The sequence below is a fragment of the Kryptolebias marmoratus genome, linkage group LG8, assembly GCF_001649575.2.
Source record: "Kryptolebias marmoratus isolate JLee-2015 linkage group LG8, ASM164957v2, whole genome shotgun sequence".
NCBI classification, from domain to species: domain Eukaryota; kingdom Metazoa; phylum Chordata; class Actinopteri; order Cyprinodontiformes; family Rivulidae; genus Kryptolebias; species Kryptolebias marmoratus.
Genome location: NC_051437.1, coordinates 22802771 through 22829852, shown reverse-complemented (window position 1 = coordinate 22829852; position 27082 = coordinate 22802771). Strand labels below are relative to the sequence as shown.

The following is a 27082-nucleotide window of genomic DNA, read 5'->3' as shown; positions in this document are numbered from 1 at the left end:
ATGTTTGTCTCTTGTTTTTGCCAGTACGAGCATCAGACTCTCTCCTACGGCCAAACAGAGTGTGGGAAAGGGAAATGCCCCTATGACCCATTTCAGAAAACAGCCTCAGCTGTTGTTGGTAATACAACTATTTCTTTCAAGCTTCACTTAAGTAAAATATGAATTATATTTAGCACAAGTACAATATGACTTATGGTTTTGGGTAGTTAGCTTTAATTGGCTTTTATTTCTATAATTGTAAGCAAAACACAACCTATAGGTGGAGAACAATATCCTGTTTGTAATCAGTCATTTAATCTAACAAACAAAAAACTAGACAGGATATGAGTTTGTAGATGTGTTCTTTGCAGGAGGATGCCACTGACTATGTTTATTAAACAATCCTTTATTAGGATGTTCATTATTGGACCATTAAAGTGTGCAATCACATATCATTTCTATAGTTTTCAAGACTTGGAGATATTCACAATTTGCAATAAAAGCACCATGTCAAATGAAAATTAGCTTTTCATTGGATCATTTTTGGATGAACTATTCTAAAAGTTTGTAATGTTTGTGATCATTGTGTAGATGGTGAGCTGTATGCTGGCATCACATCCGACTTCATGAGTCGAGACTCGGCCTTCTTTCGGAGTCTTGGCAGCCGACATGTTATCCGCACAGAGCAGTATGATTCCACCTGGCTGCAGGGTAAGTGCAAAACACAAACAGAGAAAATTTGAGTAGTGAAGACACTGAAAAAAATACATTTTAATTGCTCCAGTTTGAGTGTGACATCAGTAAACTCTATGAATCTTGAAAGCTTTATAGAGTGCACCTCAAATTAGTTGATAAATCAGTGCAGTGCTAATTGCTTACTTAGGCAGGTCAATAATAGTCTCTTCTGGGCTTTCACAGTATAAAGAAACTGGTTCATAGTTGTTGAGGACAAAAATGGAATTTTAGCATTACTTAAAAAAATAATCCAAGGTCTGGACTCCTTTTATGTGAAAAATTAGAGCATTCTACAGATTATTGGTGGTGGCAGTACCTCAAATACCTCATTTACAGAACTTCCAACTTATTATTTTGGAAAATGACATTTTCTGTTCTAAATCAGCATCTCTGCAATCACCCTACACGTCCTGCTTGTGCTTTATCAGGTTAGTTTGTTGATGTCTGCTGCTGATAACCGCAGCACATGTTGACTCTCTGTAAACTCACGTCTACATTCATCACCTGCTCAGCTTCTTCCTGGTTATATTGTTTTATAAAGGTTGTCTGCATATCAGTCTAGTTGTTCTCCACTACGGTTGATTTGCTGCAATTTACCTGTTTTGTGTGTGTGTGTGTGTGTCTCCAGATGCCCAGTTTGTGCGGGTAGCGCCACTGTCTGAGACTGATAACCCAGAAGACGATAAAGTTTACGTGTTCTTCACTGAGCGCGCTCAGGAGGCAGAGGGGGCTGCTGGGAAGGTGCTCTACTCCAGAGTGGCGCGTGTGTGCAAGGTACGATGTGTGTTACGCAGCTAGGAAACGGGTTTGTGCGCTCACAACACAACTTATCTGCGTGAAGTTTATGCAAACGTGTTTTCCTGTGAGTATGTACGTGCCACTGAGAGTGTGTCTGCAGCCGGTGTGTGTTGAAGACTGCAACTGCATGTCCACTGAATGTCCCTGCTGGCATGTTTGAAGTTTGTGTACAGTGGGTGGTTTTTGTTTGTCCCTATCATTGTGGCTTTTTGCTACAGTGATGTTTGTACATCATGGCTCTTTGTATAGAAATATGTAGATGTAGATGGCCAGGAGTGTGTATTTTCTTGTATGTTTGTCCACATTCATTCATATTTATTGTCCACAGCCAAAAGCAACAATAATTTTGCCCATTTTTTCTGTGATTATGTGTGTGATTTTTTTTTTACAAAATACCTCATTTATCACTGAATGCATTTTAATGAAACTTTCATAAAGTAATAATTAAATAAACATCGACAACTCAGTTAATTTTGCAGATATTGAGGTAAAGTTTGGTGGGGTAGAAGCTGACAGTCATTCACAACACATCCTCTGGGTCATAACGGATCATGCAAGATTATTTTCAAGGTTTAACCAAAATGGCTACGACTCTGTCATTTCTCATCATAAGCTGATCTAAGTGTAAAATTCTGGCATGAAAGGCAGTGGGCAATATGCAATCCTTCAAGGAATGCCAGGCTTTTACTTTACAGCTGTAAAGATTATTTGGCAACTTAATTTTCGAGGAGTTTATTTACAACTTCCTGGATATCTAAAACTCTGTGGTCCGATGGGATTTAAGGTTGCTACCAGTACCAACATTATTGAATTTATTTTATTTACCGAACCTTGTAAATTACTTAAAACATTTAGCTTTCAATCTGTATGATAGCCTATATTACACTATCGGTGAAAGGTTTGTCTGAAATAAATTATTATCAATCAATCAAAAAAACCTTTTAGTTTACACTTAAATATAAAACTAATAAAGATTTTATCTAAAAACATTTGTGAATTTGGCATTTATCTGTAAAACATCTAATTTTATTCTATTTTTCATTCTGTTGTAGAATGACATTGGTGGTCAGAGGAGTTTGGTGAATAAGTGGAGCACTTTCCAGAAGGCACGCATGGTGTGTTCAGTGCCAGGACCAGACGACCTGCAGACACATTTCGACCAGCTGCGTGAGTAAAAAAGCACAACTGGCTAACTCATTACATGCACAATCAGACCTCGACTGCTGGTCACAATAACAGCTGGAGCTCTGCCACTGAATGCTCCATAAATGAGGAACTGGGTTCAGATATTCAGCCAGTCTCTTTGAGTGTTTCTGTTTATAGATGTTGTTGTTTTGAGGTGATGAAAGAGAGTTCACAGACTGAGGGATCTTGAAAAGGCTTAACCGCCGCCTCGTTTGACTGTATATGTCTGCATAGCTACACCGTTACCACGGTGACCAACACCCCAATAGGTCACCTTGAGTTTGTCATTGAGCTTCAGCCTTGGTTACCATGGCAACAAGTTTCAACATTCAGTGTGAGTTTATTCATCATGGAGGATTCACACTAATGTCCTTCAGTCAGCTGTCTGTGTCTGTTCATGTTTTCTGGGTATTTTCTTTAGTCTTTAATTTGTTTCAGTGAACTTTGACTTCATTTTTTGTGTTTGCCAGTCTCAGTTAGTCTGAATTCAGCTGTTGGCATACAGTAGTAATACTCTTCTAAATATATTTGGAACAATTAATTCATTTTTTTTAACCAGCTGGTAAGAAAACATCCCATACTTGTGTCCAGTTTATATTATCCTTCCGTCCTCGATATGGAACAATTCAAGCGATAGTTTAGATAATTTTGAAATGGGATTCTGTGTAAAGGTTATGAGCAATCATAACTTTTCCTGGAGCAGATAGGTCTTTGTGATACCTCAGCTTAAAGAAACACAGTTTGATTCTGACCAGATTCATGAACTAACAGCCAGTTTGAGTAAGGCCAGGACCAAATTCTTACAGCAGTGTATGTGAGCACTATTTCATAAACCTTTACACCACCATCTTTTTCACATTACATGGTTATTTACTTAGAATACTATTATTATTTGCTGATGCAAACAGCAGCTAGCTGTAGCACTTCCGGTGCAACCTGGGGCACAAGTGTTTGTATCAACCACAATGAAATTTTCTAGATTTAAGTTATTTTAAGGTGGCAACAATCCATTTTGATCTTGCTTGTGCTTGGACTAGCATTTAGCTCTTCAGTCTGGTCAAAACTTCTTTAAACTGAGGTCAGTGAAAAAGCTATCTACAACAGGTAAGATATTAATTGTTCATAACCTTCTACAGAACCTCACTTTAAAAGATCTGAACTATTGCTTTAAGTTTGGAGTTTAAAGAAATTGACTAGCTTGTTAAAACAAATTGAGTGAATTGTAGCTGGTTTATGCCTTCAAGCCGTTTATTTATCTATAAAGAGAAACCTTTCACCCCAGATGGAACTTGAACCCACAGCCCCAGGGTTAGGGAGGCCCGTGCCTTATCCATTAGGGAGAGACGTGTGCTGGTTGGTTACAGAGAGACAACCACGGTAGGATAGACTGGAATAAGGTCAGGACATAAACATGCCATCATAAATCTGTGAAAAAAACTGGAGACGTAAAATAAGGGATGAAATGGAGCATATTGAAGATGTTTGCACGGGCCTCTAGATTTCAAACCAAGACGCTTCTTCTGGACCGCTTTGCTGCCATTCACCTCACCCAGAGCTTTTACTGGACCTTTGGGTAATTGGGACTATTAAAAAAAGACATGCAGACAGTTTCTTATCTCAGCTGTTCATACAAACAGAACCTGTAGAGTAAGCAGAGATACCCGTGCTCAGAATGGCAATTTATGTGTGCTGTAAATTAACTCATAAACAGTCAAATTTTCACTGTTTCAACTAGTGTAACTCTTACACAAACTCACATGCCATATTAACAAACACTGTTCACGCAGACACACGCAGATCTCCAGATTTTTTGTTTTTAACACACTTACGCCAGCCTCAGCTTGCCTGTGTACACAAAACAGTTCAGACTCGTCAAGAAGCATAAACATATCCACCCATGCATGCCTGTGGCCATGTTTTACACATCTGATAAGGGTCCATATAAATTTGTTTATGAACACACTTCAGCAACACACAGACACACACACACAAAGACACAAACCACAGATCCCATATACAGAAGATTAACACATGAGGTTAAGAACGCTGTCAGTGTTTTGTTTATGCTATGCTCTGTCAAACAGAAACACTACAGAACCCATAAACCTTAGACGCCCTGCGGGTCCCACAGCAAAGCGGTGGACGCCACCTGGATGTGTGTGTGTGTGTGAGAGGGAAAGAGAAAACTTGGTAATTAAAATATGGGGAAGGTTGTGCAGGTGTTGCGATTAAAAAAAAACCCACAAATCAATATGTTAAAATGAGACACCAGGTGCAAGGCTGCATGAATGCTTACATTTTCAGCAATCTGTGTGTTTAATTATCACCAAAAGTCACAAATAGCAATGATGGCTGCCTCCTGGTGTTTGCAGATACTTGGACAACTTAAAATGTCTCAGTGGGGATCGCAGTTCTTTTCATAGAAACATGTATTATGATCATGTTAAATCAAACCATTAATGCTAGTTTTGAGTCAGCAAGTGTTGAAATGGTGAATTAAAAGGTTCTCACTCAGCTTCAAGTATTTTATTAAATTTTAGGAAACAAATTAAGGTTAGAAGCAATCTCATGCAATACTGAAAGATGCCATGCTCAGAGTATGGATTGGGAATGACTCTCAGCTACTACCAGATCAAACTTTAGCTTAATATCTAAATTTATTGAGTTATTGCCATTTTTGTGTTGGCTAAGGTTGATTAGCTGTGGCAGCCATTGTGAACCAGATTGACTCAAAAAGTTAGCTGGTTGTAGATGAAAGTTTCATTCAAATCTGTCCTGTGGTTAATGCTAAAATTTCAAGCCAAGATCTTGTGAAATGGATAGCACTTGTAGTAGGTGTTGTGAATGACTCTAAGCTACAATCACACCAAATTTAGGCTTAATATCTGTAATAATATCTGTAGTAATATCTGAAATATAGCCGTTTTTGTTGGCTGTAGCGGACATCTTGAATTGGGTTGGCTTCAAAAGTTATAGACGCACATCCAGTGATTCTTTCCTGAAAGTTTCAATAATATCCATTCTGTGGTTTATGAGATATGTTGGTAACAGACACACAAACAGATAAAGACACGGGCAAAAATAATTTCTTCCACCTTCACCGTTCGGCGGCAACAATGTAAAAAGATACAGTTTCCTACCTCTTGTAAACAGAAGATTTATTATCATAACCAGATGTTCTAAAACTTGAATTATTACCTGACAATAAAGCTTTAGTAAAGATTGTTTTTGTGGCTTAACATAAACAAAAGCATCGGTTTAGAAATCATTTGCCTGTGGTAATGTACGGTTATAAACAGTGTTTTTTTTAATATACTTTATTTTCCTATTTGTTTTGAACAAAGCATCTGGTGTGCAATCGCCACATGAACTGATTCAAAAGGCGATTGCTTAGAGTTTATTGTTCTGTTGTTTTTGTTTTCGCAGTGGCTTTGTTCACTTTCATGTGTCTCACTGTCAACCCCTTGACTCTTTTTATTGACGCCACTCGTGTGGAAAAATTCATGCCTCACTGAACCATAGTTATTCAAAAGCTTGTCAAGTGGAAGCTGAAAAAGTTCAGATTTGAATCTATCTCACAGGAAAAGGTTCTCAGTTGGGTTCTGCTGTCGTCCCTGTTGTTGTGGTCGTTAGTCCAGAGGAGAGTCATGCTATGAGGTTTTAGTGTTCGAGACAGACATCTTTTTGTGGCTGGAATTGGTGTCTTGACAGTAGAAACACTGAGGTATTTTCAGCCATTTTCGTCATCTGTTTTTGTCTGGGTGTGTAAGATTTAGTTTTGTTCCAGACAAAGAACAGCACTCGTACTCGTTCCATAAACTGGAAAGACAAAACGTGTCTGGAACGGTTTGTAGATGGTACTGAAGCAGAGAAACCATGATGGTTTTACAGAGAATCCATCCAGTCAACTAGACATTTGTTTTCTTAAGTGTGTGGAAACAAACCTCCACTGTAAATTCATTGTAAATAAATACAGACAAAATGAAGTTCTGTTAAAATGATGGACAATTAAAGTCATAAACAGTCCAAAATATGTGTAAACAATAACAAAAACATCAATCTTAGAAAGTCATTTAACGTATTTTTCAGTCTAGAAATTAAATTAAAATGTTGCTAGTTTGAGAGACTGATTTGTATATACTAATTCAAGTATCTGTACTGTTTAAAACTTCAGATTCTGCATTTTTGAGGTAATTGGCTTGTTTTTCATTGTTTGAAACATTAGTTTTTCGTTGTTCTCTGCCATTATTCAGAGCATTCAAGTTATTCCTGCAAGGGATAACTCGGAAGAATGACACAAAGCTAAGAAGTGTTTTTTGATTTTTCTAGAAGCTGTGGCAAATTGTGAAAAACATATTTCATTACTTTTAAATGCATATCTTTAGTCAGAGCTGAGAGTGAGCCACCAGCTGCTGTAAAAACTGGAGAAATGGATCCACAGCATTACTTTTAATCCACCACAGTCAAGCACCTGTTTCAGAGCCTCAACATGAGACATTTTCAATGGTTTTTAAACTTCACTTGAGCTGTTCTGACACTTTTATGTTTTTATTTCTACCAGATTGATAAAATCATGCTGCTATTGCCAAGCCATTGGACCTGGGAAAATATGATTATTGTACAATTTCCCACAACAAGCACTACAGATTTATGGTGTTTTCAGTTTTGATTTACAAAGAATCTTTAATTGTAATAGGAACACATAATATTTTATACTAAACAATATTTTTTTGTTGTCAGATTTTGGGTTTTTTTGAGCCAAAAAGAAAACAGAGTTTGCAAAATTGTACAGTAATTTTGTAATTGTTAGTTCTACGATCTATGAAAGATGTTATATGGGCTTCATTTTTCATGTAAAATTCTTATTTATTTATCATTTTTCATCTTAAACTAGACCATGTCTTTAGATCAGTTGTCATATTTGGAGGCAGTAAAGAAAAACTCAATAAGAAAAGTCAAAAAGAAATGATGGAAAGAAGCTTCAGCTCGCTCCAAACATGAACCAAGAAAGCAGTAGTGATCAAAATCCTGTCAGATAAATCTAACAAATGTTTTTGGGTTTTTTTCTACTGCTTTCTTGCCTCAACTTCTATACTTGGCTAAAAATGGGCAGAAAAAAAACCATGAATAGAGATGATGAAGAAAATTAATTTTGTTGTAACTCCTCCGTTGAGCCTGTCTAATCCATCACTGCTGGCGTACTAAAATAAAGGCCAAGTTTAAAAGAGACACAGAAGAGAAGGATAGATGGAGAAATGTGGGGCTTTGGTTCAGAGGAGCTGAAGGGGCGGGAAGGGAACGAGTGGGAAGAGGGCAGAGGATGGAGGAGAAGGGAGATGATGAGTGGTGTAGAAGCTGTTATCAAAGTGTTGCTGCTTTTAAACTGTTAGAAGACTAAGGAGGAGGGGAAGAGGGAGGAGGAAAGTTTAGATGATTAGGAGGAGCACGGGAAATAAATCAAAACAATAGCAGACAGGGCAAATTACGTGACAAGGAAAGGATAAAGGAAGAAGAGTATTGATGAGGAGAAGCAAATTATTCCTCACAAAGACTTATAAACTGGACCTTAAAGAAGCTTGGGTATAGTGTTTCTGTTTTTATCCAATTGATTTTATTCCATCTGACCAGAAGTGGACTGACATTAGCTGGATTTTTATTGGCATTTAAGAAAAAATGCACATAAGTATAAGTATGTATGCTCTTAAAGGTGAGAGAAAGGAGGAAGAGCCAGTAAGAGGTGGATGTTGGTATTCAGGGTTTTTGGACTGAAAGGGAAGGAGGAAACAGTGGAAAATGAGGAGAATAGGGGTATTATCCAGACAATTAGGATGAGCAGGAGGAGAAGAAAGATAGGGGCCAAGGCTGCAGGTCTGTGGGTGAGACAAGACTATCTTCCCTCAGGGGGGAAACAGCCTCGTTTTGTTTAGAGAAGGAGACACAAGAACAATCCTCCAGAGAAAATAGGCCAGACAGACAGATGGACAAAGAGATGGAGGGATGGAGACTGGGAGGTGCGGTGAAAGTGAGAAACAAAGAAAAGGAGAGACACCCAGAGGGATTCTGGGATATCCAGGTAGAGTCAAGTGGAAATGAGACGAGCAGCTGATAAGAAGATAGAGTCAGAAAGAAAAGAGGAGATGATGATGATTCAGAGGGAGGGCATTTGAGACTGAGAAAGAGGGTGTTGTTAAAAAGATATGAGAACATGGAGCTGTTTATATAACTACTACATAATTAAAACTTTAAATCAGTGCTCCTTACTTACTTTAAACATTCTCCCTCACTCATCTGGTAACACCAAGTCAGGTCAAAATGGATGTACAGAAGCAGGCTGACCTCATATATCCTGCACTAAACACCTGTGATAGGTGCGTGTGTATAAATTTATTTCCTGCCTGACTTAGAAATGAATCAAACAGCAAAGAGATTTAGAAGTGATGAAGAACACCAATGAATCAGCTGTGAGTTAAACTTGTCATGAGTGAATTTTTGCCAGGCTGAGCTGTAAATAACTGAGACGCCTTCTTTAGAGTCTGTAAAAAGAAAACAAATCTTTTGCCAAACTTTAACAATGTTTGGATGTAGAGATGAATGTGCGTTGATGTTCTGAAAAGAAAGAGTGTAACTTTGAAGAAATCGGCACGGATTCAGCTCTTTTTACAAGAGAGTTAATAAACACCAAAGTTTTTATTAGTTTTACTCAAGACTTAAGCAACTTTGAGCAAAGTGTATTTACTTTTACAAGTTACAAAGCATCCCTTGCACCCAGGCTTAAAACATAACTGTCCAGGTAGCACAAGTGTGACATCATTGGTGATCTTTTATTTCCATCACTGCCATTTTTTTTACTTTTTGGTTGTTTAGTTTTTCAAAATTAACCTTCTGTCAACATCTCCCAGTTTTTCAGATGTTAGAGACTAGTCTCCACAGAAAATCTTTACTGATACTTTTCATACATTTCTAAAACGTACATTCACTTTTAGGAAGTTCTGTGATGGCAACCTTTCTCTTGTCTTTTTTTTCTGTAAAATATCTTATCCTGAATTATGCACACTTTTCTAATCATACCCAGTTCCAAACCTTTAGTCAGTGACTGCTAAGTAAAAAGTTAAGAACTGTTGGAAAAGTCTGCTCTCTTGTAAAAGCCCATGGCCATGTAAAGAATGCAGAATATACTAGCAGATATAGAAACGTCAGCATCATCATGCAACAAACTATGATGATGCTGATGTTAAATTAGGAAAGTAAACATTTCACCAGCCAATCATTTTAATTAGCGCCATGTTTACACGCTAATGTTAGCATTTAGCTTAAAGCAGTTGTTCTTTTCTGGCAAATTTACATCTACCTTACATTATTTACCTCGTCCTCAGTTTTTACTTTGCTCAGATGTGTCACTGAGAGTGCATTCTTAGATTTGTCTTTACTGAGTGCTGCTTAAAAGCTTTTCTCCAAAATTTTAGTCTCTGCACATAAAGGATTGTTTATCTTTCCACATCTCAAAAGTGTTTCCCCACAAGCAGACACCAGCCATGTTTGGTCAGATATGGTTCTGTCCACCTCTGTAGATCAGCTGCAGATACCTGAAGGTCAAGTATTCGCCGGGGTGCACTAAAAATTAGTTTTATCAGGTCTTTGTTCAGTCCGATTACCATCTCATCAATGTTTCCAGCAGGTTTTAGGAGATAGTGCCTGTTAACTACACTCAGATGGGTCCCACTGGGCTGCTCGTGTAGCTATAAAACTGAGCACAGTCCTTACAAATCATCCAGTGCTTTTTTTTAAACTCCCTCTAAAACACTGAGGAGCTTTGGATAAAAGCATGCATATACATCATCCAGAGTAATAAAACAAACCACCCTAAAGAAAGTCATTTAAGACAAGTAGAAGGGAGGTGGAAAAAACAACAACACAGGAGACAATGACGTTTTTGATTGATGAAAGAGTTTGAGCACAAGGAGACATTTTTTCTGAAATGTGAATCAGAAAAGAGCACTAACAACAACAAAAATAATGAAATTGGTTAACAGAAGTAAACTATAGCAAGAATAAAGGAGAGGATCAGAAAATAATTATAATTATTAAGATGCAAAAGAAAATATAGCCTAAAAAGAAAACATGCAATAGTGAAGTAGTACTATATTAAAGGACTGAACAAAGTACAAGCTGCAAAGTTTAAACTACCATCATATGTGTAGGGATGCATGCTTTTTATTTCTTTGTGTTTGATGTGTGGCAGCGCCCTGTCACTGTGTGTGCTGGTGTGTGTGTGTTGATGCGTGTGTTATTGTGAGATGAGATTAGCCTTCCTGCAGGCTGTAGCTCCATGGAGGCCACCTGAAGCAGGAGGAATGACAAGAATGTGGGAACTGTGATACGTTTTGCCGTCTCCATCACCAAAGCACTTCAGCGTGGGAGAGGAGGGCAAAATATGACCTTTAACTTGTCCTTTAATTATTCAAAAAATTATTACAATCCAAAAAGTGGAAATACAAAAATGGTGCACTTATTACTAATTTACACCTCCCTCCTTACACATCGTGTCTGCTGTATAAATTTATTTTAGAAACTCAGAACCATTGTTGTAACTCAACCAGTTCCACATTTGTCGGCCCTATTCTTATCATTTTGTTCCTTCTGTTTAATCAGATACTCATTTATGCCCGACCTAAAAGACGAAAAGGCAGACCGACAAGTCTACTCTCTGCTAACACTGTGTGTCAGCATTAGCCTGAGCTCTGTGAGTCTCTAAATCTTTCAAAGCTATTTGGCAAATATACCCCAGGAGCTGAATCAAGTCATGTATTTATAGATTATCACAGCACGCCTCTCGGAAAACAAAGTGCTCTCTTCTCTGCTGTTGTGATGGGATGATAACAACATTCCCAGCTCCTATCTGAGGCAACACAGACAATCCTTGGAGTTATTGTGGTTTAAATAAACTATGAAAAAAGCTCAGGTCTTGTGTGAACTGTGACAGCAAACAACCCAATTAGACAACAATGAGCAAAACTGGATGTGTCACAATTTGCTAGAATGGGGCAAGTTGTTCTGAACTGAATCTTTATGTTTCTCAGTTAAGTTTGAAACATCCCGCCCTTAATAAACTTCCTTATTCATGTAAAATAATTACCTGATCCTGTTTAAATGTGAGTTTGTAATTATATGGAGTTTGAGTTCTTTTGTTGAGTTTGTTCCCCACAACTCTCAGCTGAATAAACTGAAAAACAAAGAATAATTGATTGGAAACAGATAATACATTTTCTGCTTTGTTTGCACCCTGTGTTCAAAAACTAAAATGCTTTTTTTTGTGAGAAAAGGGGAGATTTTTAAAGACTTTGTTCTTGCTGTCTTCACATGGACTCTTAATACAGACATGATGATGCTGCAGCCTATTTTTTTGGCATGCTCATTTTTACTTTGTACTTTAGAAACCAAAAGAATTGGACGGTCATTTTTATCTTTTTTTTCTCTGTCTGTCTCATTTTATTTGAATCACATTGTTGTCAATTTTTGATTTTTGAATGTGTGCTGAAAGAGGAAATTGTAAACAGTATGGGTAAAAAAAAAAAGGTTTTGGGAGAATCTTAAGCTAAGCTAAGAATGTTTTTTTTTCCTGTATTTTGATATGTTAATGTGGGTGCTCTAGCCACTTAATGGTCTGGCATGGGTATTTCAATGTTTTTGTTAGTATCAAGTGGACTTAGAAATAAATATGAACTGAGAAAAAATATATCTCTTCCAAAAAATATTTGGAGGACTGTAAATGGGGCTTGAGACAACAAGAAGTAGACAGAAAGAAAACTGAAACAAACTGAGGAGCTACCAGTATGAACTGATTATTTGTTTCTGTCACACAAATGGATCTTCTCCTGAACCCAGGAGTCTTTAGAAAAAGTTGGTCTGTTTATCCTATTTTTTTGTAGAATGATGAGACAGATTATTTTACTTAAAGTAAAATAATTTCTTCTCATCTGAACCAGACAAGTGGATTTCTCTTTAAGTATTTGTCGTGTGCTTGCTGAAAAGGAAAAAGATTAATTGCTTTCTATTAAAGGGTCCATATTTATACAGATAATTTTGAAATCAATTGTGAAAATGAAGTTAAAATTCCACATTCAGTGTTGTTTAAAACCCACCCGTATTTTCACCTGTTTAAGCCCAATTTGGTTTGAACTGATAGCGTTTGAATCATCAGCTCTTAAAGATGGACAGATGGCGGGAACATGAGTTTCCACCTGATTGCTCTGCGTGAGAGAGCGCAGTTAGAGCAACACCAAAGTGAGAAAACATAAAAATGTTGTGAACTGCTGTTTGTGATATGAAGAGTGAAGGCTGAGGTGTGATGTTGGTGTGTGGAACAGCAGGTGTTGTCCTCCTGCGGCGGACTCGGCCCTCAGCTCTCCCACTGCGGCTGGTTATTAATGGCTACAGATTCATTACAGGCAGCCAGTCAGCCATGCTGCCAGTATGCCCAACTCTATTAGTCACACAGCACACTGATAGATGCATATACTCTGATACACACACTGGCATACACATAATGAATACAAAGTACCTAACTTAAACGCACAAACATAGATCGCTACTAGGACTTTTGAATATTACTCACCTATAGTCAGACACATACAGTGCAACTTAATGTAATACAGTTACTGCTATAAATGTTCATTGCATGTGTGGTTTAACTAATCTTTTACCTTTTTTGTCTCTTGTTCTTTCTCTTCATCTGATCCATTCATCCCTGTTTTTCCTATTCTCTATGGATTCAGAGGACATTTTTATTCTTCAAGGGAAGGACAAGAAGAATCCTCTCATCTATGCCCTGTTTACCACTTCAAGGTAAATACCTTTGTGTGCAGAAATCATGGGAATAGAGTAAAATGTACTTTCTAAATCATGTGCATTCTTGCTTATGTACAGTGAGAGAAACTGACTATAATTTTCACTATGTGAGCAGATTCTCCCTCCTACACAGAGGGAGTTCAAACTGTTTGAGTTAAAGATATTTATCAGTTTCTACAGTCAGGCACTGTATATTTAGATTTAGTTTTTATGCAGGGGAGGAGATCTTTAAATGTCAAGTGGAGAAAATAAATGTGGAATTGGAAGAAGAAAAGACACTTCCAGCTGAGCTACTGAAAGCCTTGTATGTGCAGGAGGTGTAGATATAATAAGGTTCAAATACAGTATCCTGAAAAGTTGAAAAGTTTTCTAAAAGCAAAACCTTAGACACACATCTGAAAGCCAGTGAGGCCAGTCGAGCGCACATACTGTGGGTCTGTGAAGGTTTCCTGGCTTAGGTCATTAAGAATCTGGTTCTGGTATTCTCTCATTGGAATAACCACAGACCTTGATCGCCTTGATGGAAGTAAAGTCTCTCCTAAGTTCCAGTGTACGCCTATGGATCTTAATACCTTCCCACATATGCAAGTCATCCAGGCCATATGCCCTGACGCACCCCCAGAACATCACAGGCTTTTTGTTTCCTTGGTAATAGCAGCCTGAATGCTCTTTCTCATCTTTGGCCACAGGCCTCCGTTTTTCCCCACAAACAAGCTGAAACGTGGGCTCATCTGACCACAGAACATGTGTTCGCTGTGTTTCTGTCCGTCTGAGATAAGCTCATGTCTCAAGACGTCAGCAGAATACTCTGCAGAGTTGATATATGAGCTCTTCTATGTTAAATACAGTTTAAGTTAGATTTCTGAAGGCAGCTATGAACTTTGACTGTTTTCTACCCTACTTCCAAGCTACTTTGCTTAATAATAATAATAATCATCAGTAATCAATATGTTGTGTAATTACTAATATGTTGGTCACTGAAAATATATATTTTTTTATCCACGTGCCTGCTAATGAACAAATTACGAATTGTTGTTTTTGGGACAGTGGTGTAGTGGTTAACACTGATGCCTCACAGTAAGAAGATTTCTGGTTTGAATCTCAGTAATGCAGACTTCTCTTTCTGGAGTTAGCATAAAGTTCCAAAATGTCTTAGAAATGGGGTTTGCGTATTGTTTTAGTTTTAAAAAGTACTTTTCTAAAAATAAAAGTGTTGTAACAAAAGAATTTCATACGTTTTGGGAACAGCTTCTAAAAAATAACATCAAAATAACAAAATAGATTTAAAAGTGTCAATCGAGGAGATAATGACAATTAAAATAAAAATGTAATTTTATTGGCTTAAAAGAATTTTGTAAATTGAACCACTAATGAGAGTGGAGGCCATTTTAAAGTATCAGTTACTGATTATCTCACCACAAGCCAGACAGCAAACCAAATACATAACATCTTCATTTTAAATACTAGAGGTTTTTCAAAATTCCTAGCAAATATAAAATTTTTTAAATCCTACTAATTGAACATGTCACAGTACTCCCTGTGGCTTTACCAGGTAAGATTTTTTTTTTTTTTTTTCATAACTAAAAAAAAAAAAGTAAAAAAAAAATATCTTCAGTTCTGTTAATCTTTAAATACGTAGCAAATCAGCACAAGCTTTGTTCCAAATCCTAATCGTAGAAGACATGGTACTGAGGCTGAGTGTTTGTGACAGAACAGTGATACTTCGTGTTACTCTGTCATGTGAGACACGCAGATGTTTGTGTCACATCCTGTGAGCTTCACACCTCCCACAGTCTTATGTCACTGTGATTCATGAATGAAACATGCATTCATGTGAACATCACGTGAGGCTCCATCATCACATTATTATCAGCTCACCAATTGTGAGACCAATCTGTGTATTTTGGGGTATTTTTTTAACACAATCTGCTGACAGGCTATAAAGGAACATAGCAAATAAAAATTATTTCAGCAATTTATTTCAATCAAGTGAATTCAGTGGATCATAAAGCTAATTTCATAAACAAAAATATGCAATGTTCTCAAAACAAATGTGACTGCTACAGTCTGGTCTTTTTTTCCCCACGACAGACCAAAGCCCCACGACACCCTTATTACTGAGGACAAGGCTCCGATCACTCAGTTTATCTCCCGCTCCATCCTACCAGCTCTCCTGAACTTGAACTCCTCAGCTTGAGGAGACTCCACTAATTCATTCATATCAGAAAATGCAGAAAGAGAATGTTTCTGGTACAATATGACTGTCAAACAGAAAAGGCTCAGTAAGACTGAAACAGAAGACAGCTAAACAAATAAAAGAGGCCGTGTCTCTGAAATGATGGTGTAGGAAAAAGGTTTGAAAAAAAAAACCTTAAATAAACTAAGAAACTAATGAAACTAAGAAAGCCTGGGGTTTCTCATTTTCTCCAAGGTTTTGCTGGCATGACATGCCTGTTTCTGAGCCTGACTCCAGAGCTCCACAGTAGCAACAAAAGTATGACAACACTTGGTGTGGTGGAGCAGGGTGTAGGCCTTCTTCCTTTTTTTTTCTGTGGATGTGGAAAATGTCTGGAATCCTAGCAGGGAATGGACAGAAATCTAAAGCATCACACTGGGTGGGGTCGCAACCACAGCAGTGCAGGGTGCAGATGGGTCATTCCTTCTGAATGGAAACTTGTCCCCGTGGTACAGTCAGACTTGCTCACACTCATACACACACACACACACACACACACACACACACAGGCCTTTGAATGCTGTGATGAATTTAAATGTGTGAACTGTAAATCTCTCTTCTGTTCTTTGTTCTTTTATTATCTTGCTTTTTGCTGTCATATGGCCTGTATTATTGTTTGTGCCTTCCTGTTTTACTAAACTTTGTTTTTATTCTCTTGTGGGCTCCCCTGCTGCTAACCTTATTGCCACTGGTGCCAGATTTTAGTCTCATTTGCAGTAACATTTGTGAGGTTTTAAACAAAAATACAACCATTTTTAACAATCTGTACACATCTGCAAAACAGACTGCAGATGCAAAGAACACAAATGTGGTTGCTCCTTCCGAATAAAGTAAATCAAATCTATTTGAGTTAACATCTGATTTAATTTTAATGTACCTTCCAGCGATGGTGGCTTTATAAATACTTTCCCAGTGGAGCTTCTTTGGTCTCTTTCATCAGAAGTCTTGATGTGTCAGACTCTGAAAAACAACTGGGAGGCAGACATGAGTGAATTTACTGCATGGTTGCACAATTTCATGTACTAAATAATTTTAAGTTTGCTTTACATCTGACCGCCAAAGTGAAACTTTTCAGTGAGGAGGAATAAAAGATCCTCCAGAGTAAGATCAACCACATGTACTGCATGTGTGTCACTCAAATGACCTGAAGGAAACCACACTGAGTCATCGTAACGTGGCTTTCCTGTCTGCTCTCTCTCTACTTCGCTGGAATCTTTAACTTTACCGCATTTTTCGTAAAAAAAAAAAATCTTCCAGAGTCCAGTATGTTAACTGCAGTGTTTGGTTTGTGTTGTGGGAGGAACCAATGCTCTTAAAGCAGCACATTTATCCGGTGTGAGTTTTAGGTTGGAGAACATTTCACTGAACTGATGAGTTCAAGTTGAAAAGCCACAATGAGTCACAGCTTCCTAAGCACCGCATCACTTTCTTTTATTTCACTTACAGCCCGAAGCCCATAGCAACTCCTCAAGAGAAAGAATCAAAGGAACTTTCAGCTTATGTTGTTATTCATGCTGCTGGTGAAAAAATAATAAGTGGGAATATTATCTCCTGCTTTGTCCTCAGTGATATCCTGAATGGTTCGGCGGTGTGTGTTTATCGAATGGAGGATGTGGTTCGAGCTTTTAAAGGAAACTTTCTGCACAAAGAGGGGCCTCAATATAAATGGGCAGAATTTACAGGCAAGGTGCCTTATCCACGACCAGGGACTGTAAGTTAATACTCAAAATATTATCCTTCAGACTTTTTAAAATGTTGTTAATGAGCAAAAACTGATGACTGCTGTTATACATGAAAACAACCCTCAGAACAAAGGCGTAGAATTGCATCAGAATCTACAGTTTTTCATTGTGTCACATCTTTAAACATTTAAAAGTTACTTTGAAAATGTTGCGACACGTTAAAAATCTTTTCCTCCTTTTATTCTTAGTGTCCCAGCAGCACTTATGGAAGCTACAGCTCGACCAGAGAATATCCTGACGACGTGATTTTCTTCAGCAGGACTCATCCTCTGCTGCAGGTTCAGCTGAATTTCAATCACTTTATTACATTGCATGCATTTAACTTAATTAGACCTTGTGCTATTTTACACTGAGCCAAGTAATATTTCTCCATATTTTAGTCCAAAGTCTTTTAGAAAATGAAGAAATTGAATTAGTACAACCAGAACATTTTTTTATTATTATATTAGAGACAGTAAGCAGGATTGACTGATCTGTAGGAATAAAAAACTTTACATTTAATGTTGTACTTTTTAAAAAAAATGTAAGTAATTACCTTTTCTTTCAGGAACATGTGCTGCCACTTGGAGAGCGCCCCCTCCTGGTCAGAGTCGGTGTTCACTACAAGTTTAGCAAGCTGCTGGTGGACAGAGTGGAGGCTGTGGATGGCACGTATGATGTCCTGTTCATCGGCACAGGTAAACAGAGAGCTGATGACCATTTTGTAAACCCTAAGATCCTTTTTGGTGTTAATGTTATTAAATTATTTTTATTTTTGAATTTCTCAGACTCTGGACTTGTGCTGAAGGCCATCCATCTGCCCAGAGAGCACGGTCAGAGTCAGGAGGTCACTCTGGAGCAGCTGCAGGTCTTTCAGGTACAGGAACCTGTTTCTGCTAAAGCATAAATGTTCTACAAACATTTTTTTATGTGTTTTCATGTTAACTATAATGTGCGTAAATGTATTTTTTTATTACAAATCATTATTCTGCAAATCAGTTTGTAGTTGATGAGATTTTTATTGCAAATTGAAGTTTTTTGCAAGCATTTTCTTTGGTTCATCCTTTCAAACATCCGCAAATAAACTCTTTGGATGACATTTCTGTGAAGACATAATTCTCCACAGACGTTTCAAATCAGCCTGGTCTTAAAAATATAAATACAGTCATGATGTGATAAATTCCATATCTAATCCTACCATATGAAATGAATAGAAACCCCAGGCTAAAGGACTACAGCACACATTGCTTACATTGGAAATTATGAGCAATAAAGCAAAGCATGCACAATCTCTGCCAAATACTGAAACACTGCTATGCTCTGTTACATGTTAGAGCGCAGGAACGCGGTAAAATCTCAGAAAGTAATCATTGGATGTGCATCTCCAACTAATTAACTTTTAGAGTCAACCCAATTCAAATGTCCAGCACAGCTAATCCACCTAGGCAAACAAATACTGCTACATCGGTCATTTTTACAGATATTGATCTGAAATTTGGTGTGATTGTAGCTGAGATTCATCCATCACATTTTCCAAGCACTAACAGGTTATATGAGACCTACATTTAAAACTTTTGTATACAAGCCGTAAGGCGATATGCGTTCCTTAGAAGGATGCTGATTTTATTCTGCTTGTTTTGTAAAGTATCTGCTTTTAATTTCTATTAGAAAATTTTGTTTCTAAATTATTTAAATCATATTTCCGTTATCTATCTATCTATCTATCTATCTATCTATCTATCTATCTATCTATCTATCTATCTATCTATCTATCTATCTATCTATCTATCTATCTATCTATCTACATCCATCCACTGTTTCTGTTTGTCTCTAAATAAACTCAGTTTGTTTCTTTTTTTTTCTTTTCCTCACAGCACAAGTCACCTGTGACAACGATGACTCTGTCAAAGAAGAAGGTAACAGATGAGAGAGACTGAAGCTCACTGTCAAACTTCCAAACTTCATTACACACACACACACACGCACATGCACGAACACGCACAACATCTCACTTATCACTTATCTCTCCACCTTGCGTCTCCAAGGACATCTTCATCACCAGTTGCCATGGTTACCCCACCTCAGTCAGTGCCTTAATGAAGTGATAACACACACATCCACACAAAGACACATCCACCTTGCATTATTAAAATAGTCTGGCTTCCATAAAAGAGAAATTCAACAGCTCTCTCTCTCACACACAAGCAGACATGCATATCTGGAATATAAAAAGCAAGCATCAACACATTTTTTTGCTCCCACACGTAAACACACACAGACTCCCTGTTGGAGTTGGATGTTTTGCTCGTCATTGAAGATGAATGTGTTTTTCATAAGAACTGGACTTAAAGCCTCTTTTTGCTCACTGTCCCTCCCTCCCTGCTCTTTGACCATCAATCTTTCTACATCTTTCCTCCCCTTTCATCTGTTGTCTTCACCTCACTTTCTATGTTTCTGTCTCCCACTCCCTCCTCCTCCTACAGTGGTTGTTGGTAGGCTCCAGGGAGGGTGTGTCCCAGCTGGCCCTGTACCAGTGTGAGCTCTACGGTCAGGCCTGCGCCGAGTGCTGCTTGGCACGGGATCCCTACTGCACCTGGGATGGACATGCCTGCAGCCCTTACATGCCCACTGTGCGGCGGTAGGCAGGAAAACACAAGATCTTTTAAAGCAGACAGCACTGATATAATTATGTTGTCTTGGGTGGCTTCCCCTGCGAGTTATGTTTGTTCTACTGTACCCTGAATGGGAGATCCATCAGTTATGAATTACTCATCTAAAATAAAAGTTAAAGCACATATGTTGATAGTTTGACATGTGGCTCAAATTACATCTCAGCTTGCATCTCTAATTAAATTGAAAGCATTTTCAGTTTAATTAACGATGTGGTTTCCCTAGAAAGTATTAGCCTGATATTCCTGACATTTATATTTGTGGCGAGGCTCTAACATGTTTTCTAATGAATCCATCAGTAGATCCAATCTGTTCTATCAGTTCTGAACACCACATGAACTTTTCTCTAGTGCCACCATCAGGACAAACCTTACGCAATAAGCTGACTTTGTCAAATAAAGTTATCACCATGAACCTTCTGTACGCTTTCATTGTCTGTCAGAAGCTTCTTGCAAGAAATAGCAGCTAACTGTAAAATCTGTTCCTCTGCAGGAGAAATGCTCGTCATTTGGGGGAGGAAGAGGATCCACTAACTCAGTGTGTCCGACAGGGAGGTAAGAAGCGAAATTTATTTTAAATAGCAATGTATGTAGACGCTTTATGGTTCAACATTTAGTTGCAGTAAATTTAATAATAACAGAATGAATGGAGGCTGTGGAAATTAACGAGTGTAATTTTTATGTATATGATTTATATGACATATTCTAATCCTAACCATCTGTTAGGAATCAGAAAACTGAAAATGCACTAATTGGAAATACTCTATGACATCATGCATTGTATGTCTTAGTCAGATTTGGGGTTTGGGGGTTACTGTAGTGTCATGCAGTCATTTTGTAGCCAGCTAAGAGTCTTTGTCAGACAGAACACAACCATTCCAATAAAAGTTAAATATTCCTAAATTTCTTGTGCAGTCATATCTAATTTAATTTGCTTTTTAAAAACTTGTAAAACGTACCCTCAATTTTTGCCCTTTACTGTTTTTTCAAATTCACTTCTTTTAGTTACATTACAAACGAGGGACAGAACTGAAGAGAAAAAAAATCTTTATTTGTGTCTCTTTTAAAAGTGAACCAACTGGCCTTTTCTCATAATTATTGTAAATAACACTGGTCTGAAGTCTCTGAAAAACAAAAAAACAATATAAAATCTTAAAAAATCCACTTGCTCTATTTTTTTTTTTTTTTTTTTACATGACTAACTTTTTTATCGTTTTTTTGTAATTTCCTTCAGCTGTGCTGCAGGTAGAGGCGGAGCAGAGGGTGATGATGGTTGCCGAGGGTAACAGCACCTACCTGGAGTGTTTACCTCGATCCAGACACGCTGCAGTCACCTGGTATAAACAAGCTGGAGAGAATAGTGCTGAATTAAACCAGGTACATGCCTACATTTTGCTCTTACGTTTTAATTTAGTGTGTAATGTTTTCAAAACATTTTATCATAAATTTATTTACATCGAAGTCAACTGTATACATTCTGATCCCTCATATCTTTTTCAGGTAATTACCGGGGACCAGCTGGTTGTGATCGAGCGAGGCGTCCTGATTCGCCGAGCTGAGCTCTCTCATGGCGGTATCTACCACTGTCAGGTGGAGGAGCACGGCTATCACTGGACGGCAGTAACCGTCCGCCTGGCTGTTTGGAGCCCCTCTGCAAATCGAGTCCTCGCTTCCCTGGCCGCGTCGTCCTATCAGAGCACAGGAACCCAGCCTTGGTACGAGGATGTGATGGCCCTGATCCACCCAGGAAACCTGGGCCAGCACTGCAAGGCCCTGGGATACCGCCCTCCTCGCAACCAACGCCATCATAATGACTTCCTGGTGGTGCCACACAAGGAGAAAGAGAGGGGAGACAAGCACAAGCATGGGGGTGGAAGAGGAGGAGGAGGACGCACTGTGGGGAGAAAGAGCAGGAGCAAGCCACAACAGAGGGCGCCGAGGAGTGCTTGAACACAGATCTTCAGAGACTTAAACGCACACACTTTCTGTATCATACACACAAACACATGCACACATGCAGACACCTAACTTATACTTTGAAACACATTCATATTTTATGTACAGAGACTGTCATGTGCATGCACTTATCTGCAAACGTAAAAGGCGTCTTCTTATTTTAGTGGCAAACGTTCAAGCTAAGCTACACATAATGATTTACTGAAGTATATACAGGAGGACTTGGACACCAGGGGACTATTTCTCTTGGACAAATGACTTTGTGAATAAAATAGCAAAAGTAGGATAGCTTAGGTTGCATAGCATGTTGACTGAAGGATGAATGGCATGCCCAGATCAGTCTGTAACTGTGTTATGTCAAGGACTTGTGAGAGAAAATTCTGCATGTGGAGCTTTGACAGAAAATATTCTTCTGCAAGGCAAAATCCAGCATTTGAAAATATCCTCCAATTCTTCTGAAGTGATTTTAGCCTTGAGGGAAACACACTGGTGGTTGATTGTTTCCCACTGGTTACCAATCACATTTACAAGTAATTTCTTCAAGGCAAAAACAGGTTTCTTTTTATTTCAGTGAGCTGGTAATACCATGGTTGAAATTTAAAAGGTAGTTGTGGTTTAAGAAAGCATTTTCCGCATTTTTTATGTGATGTGCTCAAAGTTCAAGGCCACTTTCTTCTCAGATATCTGAGAATTGGTGTTCAGTGGCATAAAAGCATCTTGTTGATGAGCTTTATTGTAAAAACAAATGTAAAAAAAAGACAAAAATGCAGACAGGCAGTTTGTGTTGAATAGAATTTGGATGTTCTTCATTAGCTAACTGTCAAATATCAGATGTGCAACTAAGCAAAAAGATATCAATAAATCTGTCATGGAATGAAGAGGTTTTGAAAATAGTCAGCAGTTTGTGATAATTAGGGGATTAAAACATTCAAAAGCAAGTTATTAATTATCCAGGTAGTAGTTTACCAGCAGAGTAACTTCTAGATCTGCTTAGATCCTGAGCACTGAGGACTTTTGAATTTCCCCTGATAGATACGACATATACCCCACAGAGTATGTTTCACCGGCAGTGAGAGCTCTGTCAGTTTCTACAAATAGGTGCAGTTTGACCACAAAATGACTGACCGCAACCACAATGATGAAAGGCAGAGAAAAAGCGCAACAACGCCTTTGATGGGGCCGCAAATGATCTTTCCCAGAACGTTGTTGCTCTGTGTCGCAGCGGACACATCATTGTGTTCACCTTGAGGTTTGGTTTTCTGATGTTAACTCATAAGATTCGGCAGCAGCTTCTTGCCACATGGGAACAAACGAAACACAAAACACTCCTTTCTATTTTAAGCGTTGGTTTAGTTTCTCAGGAGTTCATCGGTGCCACATTGTACAGACATGCAGGGAACGTGCTAAGATTAAAAATGTTTTAAGTGGCTTTAAGCAGACTCATACCAGGTAGAATCACTCCTAATTTGTATCAGTGAGGTTGTAAATCATTTCTCTAGCCAGTAGAAACTCAGTTTTTTTAGGCTCTCTTAAAAACAGAATTAGTTTTTACTTTGACTTTGGTTGTGACAGTTAACTTAGCACACTCAACATTGTAAAAAATAATATCACAATGCTTTAAAAAATTTCCTCTTGTGGTGAATAACAAGTGATGAACAGCCCTTTGAAAAGGACTGAAGAGAAGATTTTGTACATAACATGCATGTTTCTCAAACCATGGAGCATAAGCTGACTTTGTGAGAAGGCTGGTTCTGCAGCTCTGGCTGGTGAAAACATCTGGCTGCAGAGTAGAAACCAGGCCCAGTGTATATTAAAGGAGCTTTTGTTATACAGAGATGGACCTGGAGTGAGCGCTCAACAGAACTGACATCTGCTGGACTTCAGCCTGTGAGATGTCAGCAACTTCACTTACTTTGCAAGACGATAAATTGTGATTTGTTCTTTTTGTTAAAGTGTTCCACATCCCTTTTCAGCTTTGTGATATTTATTATTCTAACTTGGAGTTAATCAGCTTGCTTCACAAGGTTAGAGATAAGCTCCTCATCAGGCCACAAAGTCTGATATGTGTGTATCTTCTTCGGCCTGTCGTTGTCTGTATATTTGATGTGTTGTTACCATTTGTTTCTGTTGATGCACCTTCCCGCTAGCTCCTGTGGATTTCATTTTTCTTTTTCTTTTTTTATTTTAGGATATTCTGTCTCATCTTGTTGCTATTTAAAAGTAAAATTTGAAGCAGCAGGAACTAAAAGAGCATTTGAAATGTGGCTGTTGTTTTGTGTTTGTGTTTTTTTTTTATTGCTTCCCAGAAAAAGGTAAACAAATCTAAAGCTTCAATCATTTTTCTGTTATTTTTTCCAGATAACTTACGGGGTTTTGATTTTCAGTTAAAGCCACAAAAGAGAATCAAGTGCACGATGGAGAAAGCCTAATAATTAAAATAAATTAAAGTTAAACTTTTATTGGAATGGTCTACATGCATGGTGAGGTACAATAATGACATCCTTATGTGTATACTTCAGTTCATCCTACATAATGATGCTGAGCCTGCATCTCAGCCTGTAATATATCCAAGTTTTGATCCTGTTGGATCCCTTTTTACATTTGCTCCTCTGGCTGTATATATTCCTACAGTGTGTCTCTGTGTATTTTGTATGTGTTAGACATCTATGGAGTCCAGATGAAAGAAGCTCAAACAAAGGTTCAAGCTAGTAAGTTTGCCAAATTGGGAGCTTAGCAAAAGATCAGAGACACTTTGTGATGCTTTAAGAAATATAAACCAGAGCAGAGAGAGTGTAGAAGCTTAATGTGGGCTTTTGGCTTTTCGGTTTCAGCCTTCCTGGCAACAGCCACATGAAAGAAGCCACCACTGGTGAGCTACTTGTGAGCACATGTTTGAGAAAGGAAAGTGAAGCACATTTCAAAGCCATAAGGACAAAAATCAAAGTGCACTGAAGAGTATTTTATCCAACTTACCTTGTTAGGAATCAGAAAAACAGATTTTGTAGTTTTGGCCACAAGATTGGGCTTCATTAGCTGACACCACCAGTTTTTAGCTCAGTTTAGCTTTAAAGAGATTGTTCGGTTTTTTAATGGGGGGTTGTATAGAATATTTATGAGTAATAAATGTTTTATTAGCTTTAAATAGAGGTCAGAGTAAAATTATTTTGGTTAATCAGGGAGAAACCTTAAGCTTCAGTTAAGCTAACTGTTACTCAGAATAGGGCTTATTTAAAAGGAGATTTCCACCATTTAAAACAAGTCAAACCTCTATTATTTGATGTGGTTTAAGTGAATACTTTATTGCAAATTTTTACACTGCATCACTTTAACATCAGATGGTTGTTCTCAACTTTGGTTACTTCCACAAATGATCTGCCGTGTTGGAACATGGTCTTCAGTTTGTTGCAACACATTTCATTTGAAACTTGTTGCAAAAAAATTATCTTCAGCATACCGGGTCTGTGCCACTTTATGATGCAAATATAATACAAGATAAGAATCCATAACATTAAGTTTACCTAATTAGCTATAAAATCTTTGAGGTTTGAGTTATGGAATCTGGAAAAATCACTTTTAAATGAGCCATCTTCTGAATAGATTTTTTTTTCTTGGATTCTCCAAATAGATGCTTCTTACTGTTATCTGCTGTAGATAAGACGCCTAATATTCAAAAGCACTCAATACAGGCTCACCTAACGAAACTAAACTATTTGTACAAGGTTAGCCTGTCCACATGGCAACCCTGAAGGTTGAAAAGTTTCACCAGCATATTATTGTTAAATGTGCTGCCGTCACAGCTGCACAACAGACAGGTTTAAATCTCACGTGAAACAGGATTATGAAGGCAAACTGAAATAAAAGGAACTTCAGATGCAGTTTCAACAACACAAAGATCATGTTTTTTTTATTTTACAACTAAGAAACCCCCATCTTTGATTTCATTTAACTAACTCATATAAACATACATCAATTGCAAAGGCTTAAAGAATATGAAAACAAACACAACTGTACTTGTGTTGTCCTTGAGGTGTGAGATATTGTGTGTACAAGTGTGTGCAACATGTATTTATTTGTCAGATTTCAGCACCACTCAAGTAAGAGGTGAAACTTCTACAGTGATCTTGTGTTGAACCCTTCTGAACTCGTAGTGTTTCTCTAAAAGACATGTTGCAGAGCTGCTCCTCAATCATTACAAGAACCTTGTGTGTTTCACTTTGTTATGCTGTATTTACATTTTTGTACTAGTACTCATCTCTTGTAATTTTCCAGAGCTGCTGCTCTGCAGTTAGAATAGACCTGTCATCAAGCATATTCTCTTATAAGTGGAGTCGGGTTTTTTTTGTAAATATCTATAAAGACCTGCTTTCAAACGAGCATATTTGTGTTTTGTGGTTTAGCTTAAATATATTCATTCTGAAGTGCTTGTGGCTGGACTTGTTCACAGTGGAAATAACAATGTTGTCAATTGAAACCCTAAGCATTACCAATGAAATCCATTCTTAGGTGATTTCTTTATGTTTTTTAAAAATAGAGGGTTTGTTACAGTAAAGTTAAAACCAATACCTTGTACTTTTTTTCCCCGCTAGAGGATTCACCTAAAAATAATCCCAAATCATTTTTTCTCTCTCCCAGTCTGATTTTATTTTCCAGTACAGTTTTCTTGGTAATCATCTTGTTCAAAATGGATGTCTTTGAGCGACGCTGTCCTGTTTGGACACACTAGAGCGAGATTCATTCCACTCCAGTAACGACGCTTTTCATGTTCACTGTACACCACGGCCTTCTCTGCACAACAGCCACATTCCACTCAACACCGAAACCACCATCTGTTTCTGCCAAGATGACTTCCACAGCACTTCATCATTCAGTGTTAAACAACTGCTGAGCAATCTCATGTGTGAATGATACGTTCCAGTCATGCCAGAGACCCAGCAGCCTTCACTATACGGTAATTTACT

General features: G+C 37.9%; 1 protein-coding gene across 1 annotated transcript in view; it reads left to right on the top strand.

Moving 5' to 3' along the window:
• sema3h (sema domain, immunoglobulin domain (Ig), short basic domain, secreted, (semaphorin) 3H) overlaps positions 1–26498 on the top strand; it is a 55028-nt gene extending 28530 nt beyond the window's left edge. Inside the window, exons 5-18 of the mRNA XM_017411354.3 lie at positions 25–118; positions 571–690; positions 1343–1488; positions 2565–2679; positions 13470–13539; positions 17345–17489; positions 17709–17798; positions 18068–18197; positions 18288–18376; positions 19374–19415; positions 19983–20137; positions 20662–20723; positions 21403–21545; positions 21669–26498. Of these exons, the coding sequence (XP_017266843.1) occupies positions 25–118; positions 571–690; positions 1343–1488; positions 2565–2679; positions 13470–13539; positions 17345–17489; positions 17709–17798; positions 18068–18197; positions 18288–18376; positions 19374–19415; positions 19983–20137; positions 20662–20723; positions 21403–21545; positions 21669–22118 (1851 nt within the window). The 3' untranslated portion in view covers positions 22119–26498. The remainder of the gene's footprint in view (positions 1–24; positions 119–570; positions 691–1342; positions 1489–2564; positions 2680–13469; positions 13540–17344; positions 17490–17708; positions 17799–18067; positions 18198–18287; positions 18377–19373; positions 19416–19982; positions 20138–20661; positions 20724–21402; positions 21546–21668) is intronic.
• Positions 26499–27082: the final 584 nt, after the last annotated feature.